At 42.5% G+C, this 22,311-nt stretch overlaps 1 protein-coding gene across 1 annotated transcript in view; it reads right to left on the bottom strand.

The window, feature by feature from the left end:
• Positions 1 to 3,477: 3,477 nt before the first annotated feature.
• The window catches only part of LOC123391022 (guanine nucleotide exchange factor subunit RIC1-like), a 48,316-nt gene continuing 29,482 nt past the window's right edge, over positions 3,478 to 22,311 (bottom strand). Inside the window, exon 3 of the mRNA XM_045076514.1 lies at positions 3,478 to 3,514. Within this exon, the coding sequence (XP_044932449.1) occupies positions 3,478 to 3,514 (37 nt within the window). The remainder of the gene's footprint in view (positions 3,515 to 22,311) is intronic.

Raw genomic sequence — 22,311 nt, 5'->3', positions numbered from 1 at the left:
TATAGATCCTGGATATCAACCTTTTGTCTGTGTTGTTTTGATTTTAATTTCCCTGATGGCTAATGATGATGAATATTTTTTCACATGTCTGCTAGTCATTTGTATGTCTTCACTGGAGTAGTGTCTGTTCATGTCTCCTGCTCATTTTTTGACTTGATTATCTGTCTTTTGGGTGCTGGTTCAAGGAGTTCTTTCTAGATCTATCAGCACTTTGTCTGTAGTGTCATTTGCAAAATTTTTCTCTCATTCTGTGACTGCCTCTTTGTTTTGTTGAATGTTTCCTTTGTTGTGCAGAAGCTTTTGATCTTGAAGAAGTCCCGAATGTTCATTTTTGCTTTTGATTTCCTTGCCTTTGGAAACGTGTCTTGAAAGGAGTTGTTGTGACAAATGTCAAAGAGGTTACCGCCTATGTTCTTCTCTAGAATTCCTATCTAATATTGAGATATTTCATCCATTGTGAGTTTATCTTTGTGTATGGTGTAAGGGAATGGTCGAGATTCATTCTTCTCTATGTAGCTGTCCAATTTTCCCTGCACCATACATTGAAGAGATTGTCTTTTTTCCATTGGCTAATTTTTCCTTCCTTAATTGAAGATTATTTGACCATAGAATTGAGGGTCCATATCTGGGCCCTTTATGCTATTCCATTGGTCTGTGCATCTGTTTTTGCACCAGTACGATGCTGACTTGGTTTTCATAGCTTTGTAATAAAGTTTGAAATCAGGCGATGTGATGCCCCCAGCTTTGTTTTTCTTTTTCAACATTTCCTTGGTGATTTGGGGTCTTTTCAGGTTCCATACAAATTTTAGGATTGTTTGTTCCAGCACTTAGGAAAATGTCATTGGCATTTTGATTGGGATGGCATTGAAAGATAGATTGCCCTGGGCAGCATAGACATTTTAACAATGTTCATTCTGCTGATCCATGAGCATGGAATGTTTTTCCATCTTTTTGTGTCTTCTTCAGTTTCTTTCATGAGTGTTCTATAGTTCCTTGAGTTTAAATTCTTTACCTCTTTGGTAAGGTTTATTCCGAGGTATTTAAGGGATTTTGATGCTTTAGTAATTCAGATCGATTCCCTAATTTCTCTTTCTTCAGTTACATTGTTAGTGAATGGGAAAGCAACTGATTTCTATGCATTGATTTTGTGTCCTGCCACATTACTGAATTGCTGTATGAGTTCGAGTAATCAGGGGGTGGAGTCTTTTAGGTTTTCCACATAAAATACCATGTCATCTGTGGAGAGAGAGAAATTGATTTCTTCCTTGCCAATTTGAATACCTTTTATTTCTTTTTGGTGTCTGATTGCTGTTATCAGGACTTCTAGTACTATGCTGAACAACAGTGGTGGGAGTGGACATTCTTGTAGTTTTCCTGATCTTAATGAAAAGGCTTTACACCAAAGATATGGATGTCATGAAGAGAAGAACCATCTGTACCCCAATGTTTATAGCAGCAATGACCATGGTCGCCAAACTGTGGAAAGAACCAAGATGTCCTTCAACGGACGAATGGATAATGAAGATGTGGTCCATATACACTATGGAGTATTATGCTTCCATTAGAAAGGACGAATACCCAACTTTTGTAGCAACATGGACGGGACTGGAAGAGATTATGCTGAGTGAAATAAGTCAAGTAGAGAGAGTCCATTATCATATGGTTTCACTTATTTGTGGAGCATAACAAATAGCATGGAGGACATGGGGAGTTAGAGAGGAGAAGGGAGTTGGGGGAAATTGGAAGGGGGAGGTGAACCATGAGAGACTATGGACTCTGAAAAACAATCTGAGGGGTTTGAAGTGGGGGGGGGTTGGGGTACCAGATGGTGGGTATTATAGAGGGCACGGATTGTATGGAGCACTGGGTGTGGTGCAAAAATAATGAATACTGAAAATAAATAAAAAATAAATTAAAAAAAAGAAAAGGCTTATATGTTAATAAAAATAGAAGGAAGGAAGGAAGGAAGGAAGGAAGGAAGAAAGAAAGAAAGAAAGAAAGAAAGAAAGAAAGAAAGAAAGAAAAGTCTCTCAGCTTTTCCCCATTGAGAATGATATTCCCTGTGGGCTTTTCATAGATGGTTTTTATGAAATTGTGGAATGTTCCCTAAATCCCTACAATCTGGAGAGTTTTAATCTTGAAGGAATGCTGTGTTTTGGAGCTCCTTGGTGGATCAGTCATTATGTGTCTGCATTCTGCTCAGGTCATGATCCCTGGGTCTGGGGTGAAGCCCCATATTGTGCTCCTTGCTGGGAGGGAGGCCTGATTCCCCCTCTCCCACTCTCCCTGCTTGTGTTTCTTCTCTTACTGTGTCTCTCTATGAAATAAATAAATAAATAAATAAATAAAATCTTTAAAAGAAAAAGAATGCTGTGTTTTGTCAAAAGCTTTTTCTGCATCAGTTGAGAGAATCTTATGGTTCTTTTCTCTTCTCTTATTAATGTCCGTGTGTGTGTGTGTGTGTGTGTGTGTGTGTGTGTGTGTGTGCGTGTCCCACAGCCATGACTAGGACCCAGCCTCCTGTAGCAGCACGCAGCAACAAGATGCAATGGAAGCAACAACACACCCATCCCATCCCTGCCTCCACCACAGATGGCAAGAAGCCCAGAGCCAGGCAGGCAGACAGGACCTGCCAAAAATGAGCACTGCTTAGGTCAGCCTGGGTGCAGAACAGCAGGAATGGCTTAGTTAGTGGAATGGGCCTGGGTGGACCCCCACCCTGCCCACAGGCTGTATGGCCTTTGCTGCCGTGGACAGGCCTCAGATCCTCTCTAGCCCACCAGGAGGCTGGGACAGTAAAATGAGCCAATGACCGAGCCAATGAATTCACACTTCTGAGAGTTATTTTCTCTTGCTGGGCACAAGCAAGTGCATCATAAAGCCCTGATTTCTCTCCTGGGTTCCATCCTGCTCTCTGTCCTCCAATCACTTAGCAGCCCCTGCTGCAGAGCCCAGGCCAGGTCTGTGTGGCCCATGACCCACCAACAATCTGGCAAGGAGGCCACCAACTCCGGCTGTTTACATTTCTCTCTCTCCTCTGTAGCTCCAAGAAGTTTCCTTGCAATCAAATGTAGGTAATCAAAGACTTCCCAGCCCCAACAGCTCTGCTCCTGAAGGCTTCTGCAGAGCCTGCTCCCTCTGTTGGCCTTGTGGCTCCAAAAGGCTCTTAAACCAGCCCTCAAATCTCTCCCCAGGAAGGAAGACCCCTCCTCACCCGCAGATCCGCAGACATTTGTAGAGAATTTTATGGTCAGTAATAATACTAATAACACCTTCAGTGTCCCTGGGTCCTTTTCCAAGGAGGCTCAGAGCACATGGTGTGGGCCCCCACAGCACTGAGCTGCTGTTGCATTCCCAGTGTGCGGGTGGAAAGGAGGGATCACCCTAAGTGTCGTGTCCCCCAGAGGCTAAACACTCCAGGAGAAAGGTGGGTCTTCTCCCCTTCTTAGTGTGGGTGTACTCCTTAAGTGGTGTGCCTTAATCAAGGGCAATGATGAGCTGCTCAGCCTGGAGCCTGGAGAACAGTGAAGGGTGAGGAGGCGGATCCGGGACCCTAAGTGTGATGCTGATTGGACCCCAGGACCTCAGACAATCTCACGGCTCCAAAGCCTGGGCCCAATCCCCAGGTGGTACATGTTTTATATGTTTTAAGATAGGCTGGAGTCGGTTACTATCAGCTGCCACCTAACCTTGGCCCAGTATGTGCCACACTCCATCACACCTGATGAAGACCAGAACTAATGTGTGGGGAATACCTGCTACATCCCAGGCACCTTCTGAGTTACTTTAGTTAGCCTTCACAGAAGCCCTACCAGTAGCCGCACTTCACTGATGAGGATACTGTGGCACAGAAAGGTCAAGGAACCCATCCAAGGTCACACAGCAAGCACCTCAGGCCATCTGTCCCCAGACCCTGCATTCTAGATGAGCATGCTGGTCTGACTCAAAAGAGCACAGTGACTTCTGGCATCTTGAGAGCAGAAGTAGGACAGAGGCTAGGGTATGTGGAGGATAAAGTGACTTCCCCACATTACACCTCCTCTACTATGGGACTATGAGGGCCTTGACACAATCTTGGTCCCCAGTGAGGCAGGAGCATGTCATGTTCTCAGGGTGGGCTCCCTAGGCAAGGTTTGTGTGTGTGATGCCGAGAAGCCACTCTGGCCAGGCCCTCAGTGTGGCTGGGGGTTCTGGGCAAGGGTCTGTAAGGTCATTGCAGAAAGAACCAGAATAGACAGGGGTACTGCTGGGTGTGGGGGGAAGCAGGGTCTGCAGGTATGGTCTCCAGAGCTCTGTCAGAAGTTACCATCAAGTCTGAAGGGAAGAGGACAGTGAGCAGAAGGGACTTCCCCAACTTCAGCCATGGCACCTCCTTCTTGGTCTGGCTTACCTCTGGGACTCCCACAAGGAGTCTCATTTGGGCAAAGACCTTTCCTCAGCTGACAGGAGGTTCAGTCTAAAAGTGCTGACGGCATCTCTTCCACCACATGTGGACCTTCTGCCTGAGAATGAAGTCAACAGAGAGGAAAGTAGAGACAAAGCAAGAACGATTCCTGTCGATATTGTTTAAGCCCCTGGATCTAGCTATGACTGAAAACCCTAGACTTTTTGACAGCCAGGGCCAGTTATTAGTTGATACTCTTTCAAATTTCACTTGAGCCTGTTGACTCAGGTTTCCACCATTTTCATTTGAATGAATCTGGACAAATATGGGTCCACAGTAGAATAAGTCCCCTGCTTTCCCCTGCCTTCAGGAGGCTCTAGCCATCACGCTGGAGTGAGCAGCCTTAGCTATTTTGGAAGGACTATCCTTCCTTGTGTTCCATCAGGAGGAGAAGTGGCAGCTGGCACAGAGCCACCCATTCTCCCTGAGGACTTGGAGGCCGGGATGAAGGACCAGCAAGTGTGGTGATTCCCAGACGCTCCCTCTCCTAGCATGGCACCTCGGACAGGTTCTCTACATGTAGCCTGAGGAAGCTTCTAGCAACAACTAGTAACTTCTCTCCCTCACTCAAAACTATCCAGTTCTCATGCATTTCGATTGCCCCCAACCCATCCCAGCCTCTCCACTCACCCTTCCTCCCTGGGCCCCAGGTTTCCTGGCCTATTGTTTCATAAGAACAAGCCTGGCTTGCTCAACCTCCAGGCCTCATACTCACAGTGGCTTAGCACAGTGGGAGGGCCACTCATCCATCACATCTGGTTCCTCCTGTTTGTGTGACTTAGCCCCATGGTCATCTACCCCCCCCCCCGGGGGGCCTTCTCTGATGAGCCCAAACCAGTCACTCTGCCTTCCTTTGTAGCTAAGATGGATGCTTGTCACAGTCCTTTTTGATTAGCTGCTTCTCTCCACTGGAACTTAGCATTGCTGTGACCCCATAGCTTGGAAGAGGGCCCCACCCCTTGGGCACTCAGTAAACTCTTGTTAAATGAATGAATGAATGAAGAACACAACCTCCAAGGCCTTGCCAACAACCTCCCTGTCTCCTGGCTACCTGCATCTCATCTTCACCCCACATATCCAAAGCAGCCCATCCTCATTATCCATCCTCATTCCAGAGCAGTCCAGGGTCCATGAGCAAGAGTCTTTATTCTTCCCCCTAAAAGCCACCTCAGCAACCTATGTCAGCTCTCTGGTCACCCCGGGAGTGAAAGGCCTCCTGCAGTGTCTCTGACAGCAGCCACTCTGGAACACGGCTTCACCCATCCTGCCATCCCCAAGGGAGGTGGGCTGGCAGAGCCCGTTCTAAAGAGCAGTGGCCAAGGAAGTGGTGTTTTTTTTTTCTTCTATATGAGGGAAACAATTCATCATCCTTACCAAACAAGAATGACAATTTACAGAAAGTTATGCCCTGAATTCATAATGTTGGAATGAGCAGAAATAGCACTATAGTAATCCATCCCCACTGACTCGTTATTTTATATGCACCTGCTAACATTTTTTTTTCTGCCCAGTTTTAAATATTTTTATTGAAGTGTAGTTGACACACAATGTTACATTAGTTTCAGGTGTACCACATAGTATTTGACAATTCTGTACATTATGCTTTGCTCCCCACAAGTGTAGCTACCATCTGACACCATATACTGCTCTTATAATAACATTGATTTAGTCCCTATGCTGTATTATCTGCCCAATTTTTAAATTTTATTTTATTTTTTCAGTGTTCCAAGATTCATTGTTTATGCACCACACCCAGTGCTCCATGCAATACGTGCCTTCTAATACCTACCACCAGGCTCACCCAACTTCCCACACCCCTCCCCTCCGAAACCCTCAGTTTGTGTCTCAGAGTCCACAGCCTCTCATGGCTCATCTCACCCACCCACCCCCCGATTTCCCCCAACTCTCTTCTCCTCTCCTTCTTTCAATGTCCTCTGTGCTATTCCTTATGCTCCACAAGTAAGTGAAACCATATGATAATGGACTCTCTCTGCTTGACTTATTTCACTCAGCATAATCTCCTTTAATCCCATCCATGTTAAGCCAGGACTTTAGAGAAAGGACATTTTGATCACTTCTGAAGTTTGCCGAGCAAACCCCTCATTCTCAGGCATGCGGTCTTTGTACTAGATATTTCCATCATGGCTTCCCACAGGCTCCAGAAGCCAGCACATGGACATGCACATGGGCACACACACACAGCCACAGCCCCCTCTTGTTGGCATGACTCTGATTGAGGACTTTTGTAGGTGCCAAGCTGCGGAAATGGAAGCTGGTGGAATGCACTAATAGTTGGCACCTGTGCCCAGTTTGCCTGAGGATGAGCTGCAGACTGTGGTGCCCACTGGGATTAGAGATGCTTTCCGGCCCTGGAGGAGAGGAGGGGCAGAGGAGAGCAGAGGCATGGAGGGCCAAGCCGGGCTGCCTCCAAGCCATGCAGAGGTGTGCTCATCAGAGCTGGCCATGGGCTGTAGTGATGCTGCACAGGAGGGAGCCAGTGATATCAATACCCTCATGCCTTAGGTCTCTGTGCTCCTGTAGAAGCCACTCATTCCAGGACCCTGTTGGCAGCCACCCCACCTCATCCTTCTCTCAGACCTCCAGCACAGAACAGATACAAACACATGGTAGACTGAGAGCCTCCTGAGGTAGGAATGAGGCCACCAACATGCTCTCTTGCTTACCCTGGGCCTGGCACATCGTGGTTACTGGGGAAGTACCTCAAGTCTGAGTTAAGGCCAGGTCAGAGGACTCCTTCTCTGGGGAGTGGGCCCTTCCCACTTTCCCACTGACACTTGGGTTGTGTGTGGCCTCCTCAGTATCCAGTGCTGCAAGCTGTAGGCAAGGAGGTGGTGTTCTTTCCACTGGGATCATCAGGAAAGGGACAACTATGCTAAACTAGGACTGGGCAATGATACAGGGACATGAGAAACTGCATCCAAAAACACTCACTGAAGGGCACTCTCTCTCTCTCTCTCTGAACAAATATTTCAGAATATCCCAAACTTATGGGAAAAAATGACCTATGGACCCTCACAAGAGGGCCACAAGAGCAGCAAGGAAAAAGAGTGAGATGTACTCTTTCATGGAAGAAGCTCCAGGAAATGTTATTCTGGGAAAAGAAAGTAAGTTGAAAATAAAATAAGATTCAAATAATGCTTGCAACGTAATTTCACTTTTTAAAATCTTTTTTAAATATTTATTTATTTATGTATTTATTTAAGAGAGAGAGATTCTGAGGGAAGGGGCAAAGGGAGAGAAACAGACTCCCCTCTGAGCACAGAGCCAAACGCAGGGCTGAATTTCACAAACCTGAGATCATGACCTGAGCTGAAATCAGGAGATGGATGCTTAACCAACTGAGCCACCAAGATGCCTCAACTTCTTTTTGAATCTTACAAGAGGTTGCTGTATACTGTGATTGGGTGCATCCACACATATGCACACACACATATATGTGAAACTCACAGAGAAACCTGTGGAAGGGAACATCTCACAGCACCAACGATGTCCACCTCTGGGGTGAGAAGAGGAGCTAGTGAAAAATGGGTGTGTTAGCCTTATCTGTAATGTTTGCATTACTCTTATCATGATGAGATGTACTCATCCATGCTTCTATAAAATTATTAATCAGTATAAAAGGAATGAAATGCAAACTAAACTGGTCTCTGCCATCACATTCCTGATCATAGTCCAAGGTGGGACAGTCCACCCAACCCAAACCATTTTGAAGTTCTTTATATCTATACCATTCATTCATTCATTCATGCATGCATGCATTCAATATGTACCATTTTCCTGTCATTTATTCATCCCAACAAGTATTTACTGAGCATCCACTCTAGGTTCTGGGCTGCAACAGAGAACAAAATAGATAAGGTCCCCACCCCAGGATTTCACATCCATGTGCATATATGCACATACACATTTGCATATGTGTGTCTCCTCCATAGTCCCACTGGCCACCTGGAGAGAAGGGAAAAGAACAATGGCAGTTGTTGTCCCTCACCCTTGAATGGAAGGACAGGTGAAGAAGAAAAGGAACAGCATTAGGCTGTCCCAGAGCATATGAAAATCACATATTGGCCAGGAAATAAGATGACATCAGGCCTTTTTTCTTATGTAATTGGCTGCTCCCATATTGGGGGCATAGATATTTACAATTGTTAGATCATCTTGGTGGATAGTCCCTTTAAGAATGATGTAGTGTAAGAGGTTTCCCCTTTCTCCACATCCCCTCCAACACATGTTGTTTCCTGCGTTGTTAATTTTGGCCATTCTAACGTGTAATGTGGTATCTCAATGTGCTTTTAATTTGAATCTCCCTGATAGCTAGTGATGATGAACATTTTTTCATGTGTCTGACAGCCATTTGTATGGTGCAACCTCTTTGGAGAACAGTGTGGAGATTCCTCAAGAAATTAAAAATAGAACTTCCCTATGACTCTGCAATTGCACTCCTGGGTATTTACCCCAAGGATACAGATGTCCTGAAAAGAAGGGCCATCTGTACCCCAATGTTTACAGCAGCGATGGCCACGGTCGCCAAACTGTGGAAAGAACCAAGATGCCCTTCAATGGATGAATGGATAATGAAGATGTGGTCCATATACACTATGGAGTATTATGCCTCCATCAGAAAGGATGAATACCCAACTTTTGTAGCAACATGGACGGGACTGGAAGAGATTATGCTGAGTGAAATAAGTCAAGCAGAGAGAGTCCATTATCATACGGTTTCACTTATTTGTGGAGCATAACAAATAGCATGGAGGACAAGGGGAGTTAGAGAGGAGAAGGGATTTGGGGGATATTGGAAGGGGAGGTGAACCATGAGAGACTATGGACTCTGAAAAACAATCTGAGGGGTTTGAAGTTGGGGGGGTGGGAGGTAGGGTACCAGGTGGTAGGTATTATAGAGGGCACGGATTGCATGGAGCACTGGGTGTGGTGCAAAAATAATGAATACTGTTATGCTGAAAACAAATAAAAAATAAATTTTAAAAAGGGAATAAACTAAACTAAAATTTAAAAAAAAAAGAAATTCAAAAAACAGAAATGCAAAAGAAAAACATAGGTATATGTATCAAAAAGTTCAGGTTAGAAGGTTATTATGGAATTTGATGTACTGACAGTTCACTGTGATGGTAAATAGGTTAAAAAGATTATCTATTAAAAAAATGAAGCAGAGTAGTGGGAACGAGTAAAAAAATAAAAGCTTTCCTATGAAGTAGTGGTGGTTGTTCTCTTGTTCTTTTTTTTTTTTTTTTCTTTCTTGGTTTGTTTTCTGGGGGAGGGGCCTGCCACGTGGGTTTTCAGTCAATGATGTTCCCTGAGTTAAGTCCTCCCGCCCCCCTCAAGGGGGAGGGCTCTGAGGAAACTGGTTTTTTTTTTTTTTTTTTTTTTTTTTTTTTTCAGGCTTTTGTTCTCTGGCGGTTTTTATGTTTGTTCACTCCCCCCCCCCCCTCACCTTGACTGCTTTTGATGGTTTTTGTAGTTTTAGAGGAAAACAAACTGCACCCTGACCTCCCTCTCAGAGAGAAGCCTCAGTCTGGCTGCAGAACCCAAATAAGTTGCCCCTTGGCTGCTAGCAGAGCAGGTTCTGAGTCGTGATCCCTGGAGACGCAGGATCTTTTTGCTTGTACCCAAAACCACGGCAGCAGTGGCTGGAAGCTCCAGACCACCAGAGAGGTTCCAAGCAGCGATCGCACACTGAGATTTTCCCACTGGCCCGGGCTGGGATGCCTGGTCTTTCTGGGTCTAAGAGTGCCAGGCTTGCATGCACCTCTTTCAGGGGAGGCTGTGGGTCGCCCATGCATTTCAGGCTCTGAGAACAGGGCGCAGGTCCGAAAGCACCAGGCTGGGCCTTTGCGCACCTCTCTCAGGGGAGCTTGGGATGCACGTCTTAGGCTCTGAAACAATGGCGCGGGTCAAAGAGCGCCGGCTGAGCCTTTGTACCTCTCTCAGGGGAGGATGAGGGGCGCGCTTATCTCAGGCTCTGTAGCAGGGCTCGCGCGTTCTGCCATCTGGCGTGGCTCCCATCCCCTCACAGGAGCCAGAACCCACGCATTCTCGGGTGCGCTGGCGGCTTAGGGACCAAGACCTGGTTTCTCTGCCACACTCTCTCTGGCTCAGCGCCAGGGGAGACTGTCCTGGGACCTGGAACTTAAGCCCCTGTCCCTAGCTGCCCTGATTCCCACAATTTCCCCCCTGTGACCCTTTGCTCTTTTTGAGTGCTTTCAACCAGTCTCCAAGTTAATGCTGATCCCCAGACACAGGGCACTCTCGGATTGGGGTATTACTTTCCAACTGGTCGCCTCTGGTGGCTCCCTCCCTCTTTATTTTATCTTCAGATTTCAGTCCGCCTTTCCCACTCCGCTTTACCTGCCCACTGGTGTCTTCTGCCCCTGTAGAGACCCAGACGTGTATAATTCTGATCACAGGCAGATTTCTTGGATGATCAGAGTTCTTTGGTAGGTAATCAGCTCACTTTAGGGTACAGGTTGAAAAGGTGCCTCCTCCTACTTCCCTGCCACCTTGCCCCCCACCCGAAAAAAACTTTTGAGACTTCATCAAAATTAAAAGTTTCTGTCATATACTTTTATCAGTCTTTTTGTTTGTATTTTTGTTTGTATACTTCCTAAATCTTACCTTAGGGCCCATTTTGGGCTGAACCTTCTCTTTTACCTTCCCTTTTCTCTCTCTCTCTCTCTCTCTCTCTCGCGCGCGCGCGCGGGCTTTTTCTTTTTCTTTTCTTTTGTCTCTCCTTTGGGTGGGGAATCCTGATCGCTCAGAAGTGTTCCAGGGTGCACCTTGAATGCAACATGGTCAATACATCCAACTACATCCGTTCAGTCATCTCTCACCAAAATGACTAGGAAGAGGAATGCCCAACAGAAGAAAAATACAGAGGATGGGCATTCTGCAACAGAGTTAATGGGTATCAACATAGACAATATGTCAGAAAGAGAATTCAGGCTAACAATTATCCAGGCAATAGCTAGGTTGGAAAAAGCCATGCTGAGCTGAAAGCGACGAGAGATGATGTTCACAATGTTAGGACAGAGCTAAAAGCAACCAGGGCTGAGGTTCACAATGCTCTCGATGAGTTCCAATCTAATCTAAGTTCTCTCAAAGCTAGGGTAACTGAGACAGAAGATAGAATCAGTGATCTGAAGGACAAACAAATAGAGATAAAGGATCACGAGGAAGCCTGGAAGAAACAGCTTAGAAGCCACAAAAACAGAATCAGGGAAATAAATGATGCCATGAAACATTCCAACGTCAGAATTATTGGAATCCCTGAAGGGGAGGAGAAAGAAAGAAGTCTAGAAGACATAGTGAAACAAATTCTTCATGAAAATTTTCCCAATCGCTTGAATGGAACCAGCGTTCATGTACTAGAGGCCGAATGGTCTCTGCACAAGATTATAGATTCCAGAAAAACATCAAGGCACCTGATAGCCAAATTGAGGAATCATAATTGTAGATATAACCTCTTGAAAGCCGGTAGGACAAAGAGGCTCCTTACTTACAGAGGAAAGCCCATCAGAATAAAGTCAGACCTGTCCACAGAGACCTGGCAAGCCAGAAAGGGCTGGCAAGATATATTCAGGGCACTAAATGAGAAGAACATGCAGCCAAGAATACTTTATCCAGCAAGACTGACATTCAAAATGGATGGAGAGATAAAGAGTTTCCAAGATCGGCAAGGCTTAAAAGACTATGTAACCACCAAGCCAACACCGCAGGAAATATTAAGGGGGGGTACTATAAAAGAGGAAAAATCTTAAGAATAGCATTGAACAGAAATATAGAGACAATCCACAGAAGCAAAGACTTCAAAGGTAACACGATGTCAATAAAAACGTTTCTATCAATAATCACTCTTAATGTGAATGGCCTAAATGCACCCATAAAATGGCACAGGGTTGCAGATTCGATAAAACGCCAGTACCCATTCATATGTTGTCTACAAGAGACCCATTTTGAACTTAAAGATACACCCAGACTGAAAGTGAAGGGATGGAGAAGCATCTTTCATGCCAATGGGCCTCAAAAGAAGGCCGGGGTAGTGATTCTCATATCAGATAAATTAGATTTTAAACTAAAAACTATAGTCAGAGATACAGAAGGACATTACATAATTCTTAAAGGGAATATCCACCAAGAAGATCTAACAATTGTAAACATCTATGCCCCCAATATGGAAGCAGCCAATTACATAAGAAAACTGTTAATCAACATAAAGAGTCATATTGATATGAATACAGGAATCCTAGGAGATCTTAACACGCCTCTCTCAGAAATAGACAGATCATCGAAGCAGAAAAATAAATAAACAAGAGCACTGAATGACACTTTGAACCAGATGGACCTCATAGATATATACAGAACATTCCACCCTAAAACAGCAGAATATTCATTCTTCTCTAGTGCACATGGAACCTTCTCCAGAAGAGACCACATACTGGGTCACAAATCAGTACTAAACCGATACCAAAAGATTGAGATGATTCCCTGCACATTCTCAGATCACAATGCTTTGAAACTGGAGCTCAATCACAAGGAAGAATTCCGAAGGAACTCAACACCTGGAAGCTAAAGACCACCTTGCGTAAAAATGCTTGGATCAACCAGGAGATCAAAGAAGAACTGAAACAATTCATGGAAACCAATGACAATGAAGACACTTCGGTCCAAAACGTATGGGATACAGCAAAGGCGGTCCTAAGGGGGAAGTACATAGCCATACAAGCCTTTCTCAAAAAAATTGAAAAAGCCAGAGTACACTAGCTGTCTCTACACCTTAAAGAACTGGAGAATCAACAACAAATCAAATCAACTCCACACATAAGAAGGGAAATCATCAAGATTAGAGCTCAGATCGATGATGTAGAAACCAGAGATACAGTAGAACGTATCAATGAAACTAGAAGCTGGTTTTTTGAAAGAATCAATAAGATCAATAAACCATTGGCCACACTAATCCAAAAGAAAAGAGAGAAAGCTCAAATACATAAAATTATGAATGAAAAGGGAGAGATCACAACAAACACCAAGGAAGTAGAAACAATCATCAGAAGTTATTATCAACAGTTATATGCCAATAAGCTAAGCAACCTAGATGAAATGGATGCATTCCTGGAAAACTATAAACTCCCAAAATTGAACCAGGAAGAAATGGACAACCTGAATAGACCGATATCAAGTAACGAGACTGAAGCGGTGATCAAAAACGTCCCAAAAAATAAGAGCCCAGGACCTGATGGATTTCCTGGGGAATTCTACCAAACTTTCAAAGCAGAAATAAAACCTATTCTCCTAAAGCTGTTTCAAAAAATTGAAGCAGAAGGAAAGCTTCCAGGCTCTTTCTATGAAGCCAGCATTACCCTGATCACCAAACCAGGCAAAGACCCTACCAAAAAGTAGAATTTCAGACCAATATCACTGATGAATATGGATGCTAAGATTCTCAACAAGATCCTAGCCAACAGGATCCAACAGCACATTAAAAAGATTATCCACCATGACCAGGTGGGATTCATCCCTGGGCTACAAGGATGGTTCAACATTCGCAAATCAATCAATGTGATAGAACAAATTAATAAGAGAAGAGAGAAGAACCACATGGTCCTCTCAATCGATGCAGAAAAAGCATTTTACAAAATCCAGCATCCGTTCCTGATTAAAACGCTTCAAAGTATAGGGATAGAGGGAACATTCCTGACCTTCATCAAATCTATCTATGAAAGACCCACAGCAAATATCATCCTCAATGGGAAAAAGCTTGCAGCCTTTCCGTTGATATCAGGAACACGACAAGGATGCCCACTCTCACCACTCTTGTTCAACATAGTATTAGGAGTCCTAGCAACAGCAATCAGACAAGGAGAAATAAAAGGTATCCAAATTGGTAATGAAGAAGTCAAACTCTCTCTCTTCGCAGATGACATGATTCTTTATATGGAAAACCCAAAAGACCCCACCCCAAACTACTAGAACTCATACAGCAATTCAGCAACGTGGCAGGATACAAAGTCAATGTACAGAAATCAGTGGCTTTCTTATACACTAACAATGAAAATACAGAAAGGGAAATTAGAGAATCGATTCCATTTACTATAGCACCAAGAACCATAAGATACCTGGGAATAAACCTAAACAAAGAGGTAAAGGATCTGTACTCGAGGAACTACAGAACACTCATGAAAGAAATTGAAGAAGACACAAAAAGATGGAAGACCATTCCATGCTCTTGGATCAGAAGAATAAACATTGTTAAAATGTCTATACTGCCTAGAGCAATCTATACTTCCAATGCTATCCGATCAAAATTCCACCGGTATTCTTCAAAGAGCTGGAGCAAATAATCCAAAAATTTTTATGGAATCAGAAGAGACCTGGAATCACTAAGGAAATGCTGAAAAACAAAAATAAAACTGGGGGCATCACGTTATCTGATTTCAAGCTTTACTACAAAACTGTGATCACCAAGACAGCATGGTGCTGGCATAAAAACAGACACATAGACCAGTGGAACAGAATAGAGAGCCCAGATATGGACGCTCAACTCTATGGTCAAATAATCTTCGACAAAACAGGTAAAAATATACACTGGAAAAAAGACAGTCTCTTCAATAAATGGTGCTGGGAAAACTGGACAGCTATAAGTAGAAGAATGAAACTCGACCATTCTCTTAACCATACACATAAACTCAAAATGGATAATAAAATTTTTTTAAATTTATTTTTTATTTATTTTCAGCATAACAGTATTCATTATTTTTTTAATTTATTTTTTATTCTCAGCATAACAGTATTCATTATTTTTGCACCACACCCAGAGCTCCATGTAATCCCTGCCCTCTATAATACCACCACCTGGTACCCCGACCTCCCGATCCCTGCCCCTTCAAAACCCTCAGATTGTTTTTCAGAGTCCATAGTCTCTCGTGATTCACTTCCCCTTCCAATTTCCCCCAACTCCCTTCTCCTTCTCCCCATGACCTCCATGCTTTTCGTTATGCTCCACAAATAAGTGAAACCATATGATAATAGACTCTCTCTGCTTGACTTATTTCACTCAGCATAATCTCTTCCAGTCCCATCCATGTTGCTACAAAAGTTGGGTATTCGTCCTTTCTGATGGAGGCATAATACCTCATCGTGTATATGGACCACATCTTCCTTATACATTCGTCCATTGAAGGGCGTCTTGGTTCTTTCCATAGTTTGATTTGAATCTCCCTGAGGGCTAGTGATGAGGAACATTTTTTCATGTGTCTGATAGCCATTTGTATGTCTTTATTGGTGAAGTGTCTGTCCATATCTTCTGCCCATTTTTTTATTGTCTTCTATTTTATTAAACTAGACATTAAAGATATCTTCAAAAATGTAAAAGAATGCTCTCTTTTTTATGAAATTTTTATTTTGGAAATTATAGTTGTTTCCTTTGAAATTATGTTATTTGTGCTAATATGTAAAGGTTTATTTTTGTTACTTTAAATAACTGTTTCAAAGTTTTCTTAATTTTAATTTTTAAATTAAATTAATTTATTTCTTTTCAGAAAAACAGTATTCATTATTTTTTCACCACACCCATTTTTTTGATATGATTGTCTGCTTTGTGTGTGTTGAGTTTGAGGAGTTCATTATAGATTCTGGATATCAACCTTTTGTCTATACTGTCATTTGAAAATATCTTCTCCCATTCCGTGGGTTGCCTCTTTGTTTTGTTGACTGTTTGCTGTGCAGAAGCTTTTGATTTTGATGAAGTCCCAAAAGTTTATTTTTGCTTTTGTTTCCTTTGCCTTTGGAGACATATCTTGAAAGAAGTTGCTGTGGCTGATATTGAAGAACCACTTGGTCCTCTCAATCGATGCAGAAAAAGCATTTAACAAAATCCAGCATCCGTTCCTGATTAAAACGCTTCAAAGTATAGGGATAGAGGGAACATTCCTGACCTTCATCAAATCTATCTATGAAAGACCCACAGCAAATATCATCCTCAATGGGAAAAAGCTTGCAACCTTCCCATTGCGATCAGGAACACAAGGATGCCCTCTCTCACCACTCTTGTTCAACATAGTATTAGAAGTCCTAGCAACAGCAATCAGACAACAAATAGAAATAAAAGGTATCCAAATTGGTGATGAGTAGGTCAAAGACATTTTTACCTGTGTTCTCTAGGATTTTGATGGATTCCATTCTCTCATTTAGGTCTTTCATCCATTTTGATTTTATCCTTGTGAATTGTGCAAGAGAATGAACCAGTTTCATTATTTTTTCATCCTGTTTCAGTTTGGTAGTTCTAAATTTACAAGAATGCATCCATTTCTTCCCGATTGCCTCATTTGTTGGCATATAGTTGCTCATAATGTGTTTTTAAAATAGTGGTATTTTCTTGGTGTTGTCATGATCTCTCCCCGCTAATTCACAATTTTATTAATTTGGGTCGTTTCTCTTTTCTTTTGGATAAATCTAGCCAGAGGTTTATTGATCTTATTAATTCCTCTCCCTCTGCCTGTTGCTCTGCCTACTTGTTCTCTCTCTCTCTCTCTCTCATGACCTGTGTACCTCCCAAAGGACCAAAACTTATCACATTGGGATTAGGTTTCAACATACGAATTTTAGAGGAGACACACTCAGTTTGTGTCAGGCTCTCTTGGCTCAAGGATTCCCCATTAGCCTTGTAAAGCTTTCCCAGAACTGTTTTGAATTTTGAGACTTTTCTACCCAGTTCTTCCTTCTACCTCTCTTTCTGTGTATCCCACCAGTGGAGTAGTCTGCAGGCTCTCCCCACCTTTCCTGGAAACCTCTACTTTATCCTTCCTGGTCTTCCCTCCAATTCATGGACTGCCTGTCTGCTCCTGTCTTGGTTTTCTTACTGGAAAACCCAATCTAAACACGGATGTATCAGTGGTCCTCCAACACACAAAGTCTCAACCTCCAAACACTTTAATGTCTCCAGACTCCCTGCCTCTGCTCTGTCCTCTCTTCACCTCCTACTCCCCCAACTCTCATTTCTCTCATGCTTTCCACCTGGGGTAAGGTAAGAGCTACACCCTCTCTTCATATTTTAAGGAAACATTCTTTTACTTTTTTTAATTAAAAATTTAATCAGTTGGGACACCTGGGTGGCTCAGTGGTTTAAAGCCTCTGCCTTCAGCTCAGGTCATGATCTCAGGGTCCTGGAATTAAGTCCAGCATCGGACTCTCTGCTCAGCAGGGAGCCTGCTTCCTCCTCCTCCTCCTCTCTCTCTCTGCCTGACTCTCTGCCTACTTGTGATCTGTCAAGTAAATAAATAATATATTTTAAAAATAAGCAATTTAATCTTTAAATTTCTTTTTTTTTAAATTTTTTATAAACACATATTTTTATCCCCAGGGGTACAGGTCTGTGAATCAACAGCTTTACACACTTTACAGCACTCACCAAAGCACATACCCTCCCCAATGTCCATAATCCCACCCCCTTCTCCCAAACCCCCTCCCCCCAGGAACCCTCAGTTTGTTTTGTGAGATTAAGAGTCACTTATGGTTTGTCTCCCTCCCAATCTTTAAATTTCTTTTTAAATTGAAACATCGTTGCCATATAACATTGTTAGTTTCAGGTATACAATATAATGATTCAAAGTTTGTACATAGTGAAACCATATTATAATTGACTTTCTCTGCTTTACTTAATTCACTCAGCATAATCTCCTCCAGTCCCATCTATGTTGATACAAAAGTTGAGTATTCATCTTTTCTGAGGGCTACATAATATTCCATTGTATAAATATACCATATCTTTTTTTATCCATTTGCCTGTTGAAGGGTATTGTGGCTCCTTCTGCAGTTAGGCAATTGTGGCCATTGCTGCTATCAACATTGGGATACATATGGCCCTTCTTTTCACTACATCTGTATCTTTGGGGTAAATACCCAGTAGTGCAATTGCTCCTTGTTTTGTTGACTGTTTCCTTTGTTGTGCAGAAGGTTTTGTTTTTTTTATATATATTTAACAGAGAGAGATCACAAGTAGGCAGAGAGGCAGGCAGAGAGAGAGGGGGAAGCACTCTCCCTGCTGAGCAGAGAGACCGATGTGGGGCTGGATCCCAGGACCCTGAGATCATGACCTGAGTCGAAGGCAGCGGCTTAACCCACTGAGCCACCCAGGCGCCCGAAGGTTTTTATCTTGATGGAGTCCCAAAAGTTCATTTTCACTTTGGTTTCCTTTGCTTTTGGAGGCATGTCTTGAAAGAATTTGCCTGACTGATATCAAAGAGTTTTCTCCTCTAGGATTTTGATAGATCCCTGCCTCACATGGAGGTCTTTTATCCTGTTTGAGTTTATCTTTGTTTTGAAGGGGAGGGAGGGCATGTATTGCATGGATCACTGGGTGTGGACAATAAACAATGAATCATGGAACACTGAGTGAATAAAATAAAAATTTTTAAAAAATTGAATATAGTGGTGAGAGTGGGAATTCCTGTTGTGTTCCTGACCTTAAGGGACTAGCTATCAACTTTTCCCCATTGAGAATGCTATTAGCTGTGGGATTTTCATAGATGGTATTTACAACATGGAAGACTGTTCCTCTATTCCTATAATCTGAAGAGCTTTAATCAGGAATGGATGATGTATTTCGTCAAATGCTTTTTCTGCATCAATTGAGAGGATCACATAGTTTTTGTCTTTTCTTTTATTAAAGATTGATTTGTGGATGTTGAACCACGCTTGTGTCTGAGGAATAAATCCCATCAGTTGTGGTGGATAATCCTTTTTTTAATTATTATTTTTTATTATTTTATGTTAGTCGCCATTCAGTATATCATTAGTTTTTGATGTGGTGTTCCAAGATGTGTTGTTTACATGTAACACCCAATGTTCCATGCAGTATGTGCCTTCCTTAAAACCCATCAGCCAGCCAACCCTGGACATCACGCTGCCTGATTTCAAGCTTTATTGCAAAGCTGTGATCACCAAGACAGAATGGTACTGGCACAAAAACAAGCAACAAACCAATGCTTGTAGAGAGCTGAGATTTGGACCCTAAAATCTATGGTCAAATAATCTTCAAAAAAGCAGGAAAAAGCATTCAATGGAAAGAAGAGAGTCTCTTCAACGAATGGTGCTGGGAAAATTGGACAGCTCTATACAGAATTCGACCATTATATTACACCATACAGAAAGATAAAGTCAAAATGGATGAAAGATCTCAATGTGATACAGGAATCCATCAAAGTCCTAGAGGAGAACATAGGAGTTAACCTTTTTAAAATTGACCACAGCAACTTCTTTCAAGACACATCTCCAAAGGCAAAGAAAACGAAATAAAAAATGACCTTTTGGGATTTAATCAAGATAAAAAACCTTCTGCACAGCAAAGGAAACAATCAACAAAACAAGAAGGCAACCCGCAGAATGGAAGAAAATATTTGCAAGTGACACTAAGATGAAGGACTGATCTCCAAGAACTGTAAAGAACTACTAAAACTCAATACCCACAAAACAAATAAGTCAAAAAATGGGCACAGGAAATGAACAGACACCTCTCCAATAAAGACATACAAATGAATAATCCTTTTGATGTACTGTTGGACCCTACTGGATAGAAAATTGTTGAGAATTTTGACATCCATATCCATCAGAGATATTGGTCTGTAATTCTCTTTTTTTTAATTTATTTTTTATTTTCAGCATAACAGTATTCATTATTTTTTCACCACACCCAGTGCTCCATGCAATCCGTGCCCTCTATAATACCCACCACCTGGTACCCCAACCTCCCACCCCCCGGCCCTTCAAAACCCTCAGATTGTTTTTCAGAGTCCATAGTCTCTCATGATTCACCTCCCCTTCCAATTTACCCCAACTCCCTTCTCCCTTCTCCTCTCTATCTCCCCATGTCCTCCATGCTATTTGTTATGCTCCACAAATAAGTGAAACCATATGATAATTGCCTCTCTCTGCTTGACTTATTTCACTCAGCATAATCTCTTCCATTCCTGTCCATGTTGCTACAAAAGTAATTCTCTTTTTTGATGGGGTCCTTGCCTGGTTTGGGGATCAAGGTAATTTTGGCTTCATAGTTTAGAAGTTTTCCTTCTGTTTCTATTTTTTTAAACAGCTTCAGTAGAATAGGTCTTATTTCTTCTTTAAATATTTTGGTTACTGGTTCCTTTACCTCTTTGTTTAGGTTTATTCCCAGGTATCTTATGGTTCTTGGTGCTATAGTAAATGGAATCGATTCTCTAATTTCCCTTTCTGTATTTTCATTGTTAGTGTATAAGAAAGCCACTGATTTCTGCACATTGACTTTGTATCCTGCCACGTTGCTGAATTGCTGTAATGAGTTCTAGTAGTTTGGGGGTGGAGTCTTTTTGGTTTTCCATATAAAGAATCATGTCATCTGCAAAGAGAGAGAGTTTGACTTCTTCATTGCCAATTTGGATACCTTTTATTTTTCTTTGTTGTCTGATTGCTGTTGCTAGGACTTCTAATACTATGTTGAACAAGAGTGGTGAAAGTGGGCATCCTTGTCTTGTTCCTGATCTCAACGGGAAGGCTGCAAGCTTTTTCCCATTGAGGATGATATTTGCTATGTGTCTTTCATAGATAGATTTGATGAAGGTCAGGAATGTTCCCTCTATCCCTATACTTTGAAGCGTTTTAATCAGGAACGGATGCTGGATTTTTGTCAAATACTTTTTCTGCATCGATTGAGGTGGTTCTTCTCTCTTCTCATATTAATTTTTTGTATCACATTGATTGATTTGCGAATGTTGAACCATCCTTGTAGCCCAGGGATGAATCCCACCTGATCATAGTGGATAATCTTTTTAATGTGTTGTTGGATCCTGTTGGCTAGGATCTTGTTGAGAATCTTAGCATCCATATTCACCAGGGATATTGGTCTAAAATTTTCCTTTTTGGTAGGGTCTTTGCAATTATGGTACTGGTTAATAGTCTATTCATATGATAAATTTTTTCCTGTTTCCATCTTGGTAGTTTATACGTTTCCAGGAAGGCATCCATTTCTTCTAGGTGTCTTAATTTGTTGGCATATAGTTGCTGGTAATATTACTAATTGTTTCTATTTCCTTGGTGTTACTTGTGATCCCTCCCTTTTCATTCATGATTTTTTTTAATTTTTATTTCTTCTCGGCGTAACAGTATTCATTGTTCTTGCACCACACCCAGTGCTCCATGCAATCTGTGCCCTCCCTACTAACCACTAACTGGTTCCCCCAACCTCCCACGCCCCCCACTCCTTCAAAACCCTCAGATTGATTTTCAGAGTCCATAGTCTCTCATGGTTCATCTCCCCTTCCAATTTCCCTCAACTCCCTTCACCTCTCAATCTCCCCTTGCCCTCCATGTTGTTTGTTATGCTCCAGAAATAAGTGAAACCATAGGATAATTGACTCTCTCTGCTTGACTTATTTCACTCAGCATAATCTCTTCCCGACCTGTCCATGTTGTTACAAAATTTGGGTATTCATCTTTTCTGATGGAGTCACAATACCCCATAGTGTATATGGAACACATCTTCCTGATCCACTCGTCCGTTGAAGGGCATCTTGGTTCTTTCCACAGTTTGGCAACCGTGGACATTGCTGCTATAAACATTGGGGTACAAATGGCCCTTATTTTCACTCCGTCTGTATCTTTGGGAGTGCAATGGCAGGGTCATAGGGAAGCTCTCTTTTTAATATCTTGAGGAATCTCCACACTGTTCTCCAAAGAGGCTGCACCAACTTGCATTCGCACCAACAGTGGAAGAGGGCTCCCTTTCTCCACATCCTCTCCAACACACGCTGTTTCCTGTCTTTCTAATTTTGGCCATTCTAACTGATGTAAGGTGGTATCTCAAAGTG

The sequence above is a fragment of the Mustela putorius genome, unplaced genomic scaffold (genome assembly GCF_011764305.1).
Source record: "Mustela putorius furo isolate JIRA1106 unplaced genomic scaffold, ASM1176430v1.1 tig00000174_pilon_pilon_pilon, whole genome shotgun sequence".
Lineage (NCBI taxonomy): Eukaryota > Metazoa > Chordata > Mammalia > Carnivora > Mustelidae > Mustela > Mustela putorius.
The sequence above is the reverse complement of the archived record's forward strand: the minus strand, read 5'-3'. Positions and strand labels throughout refer to the sequence as shown.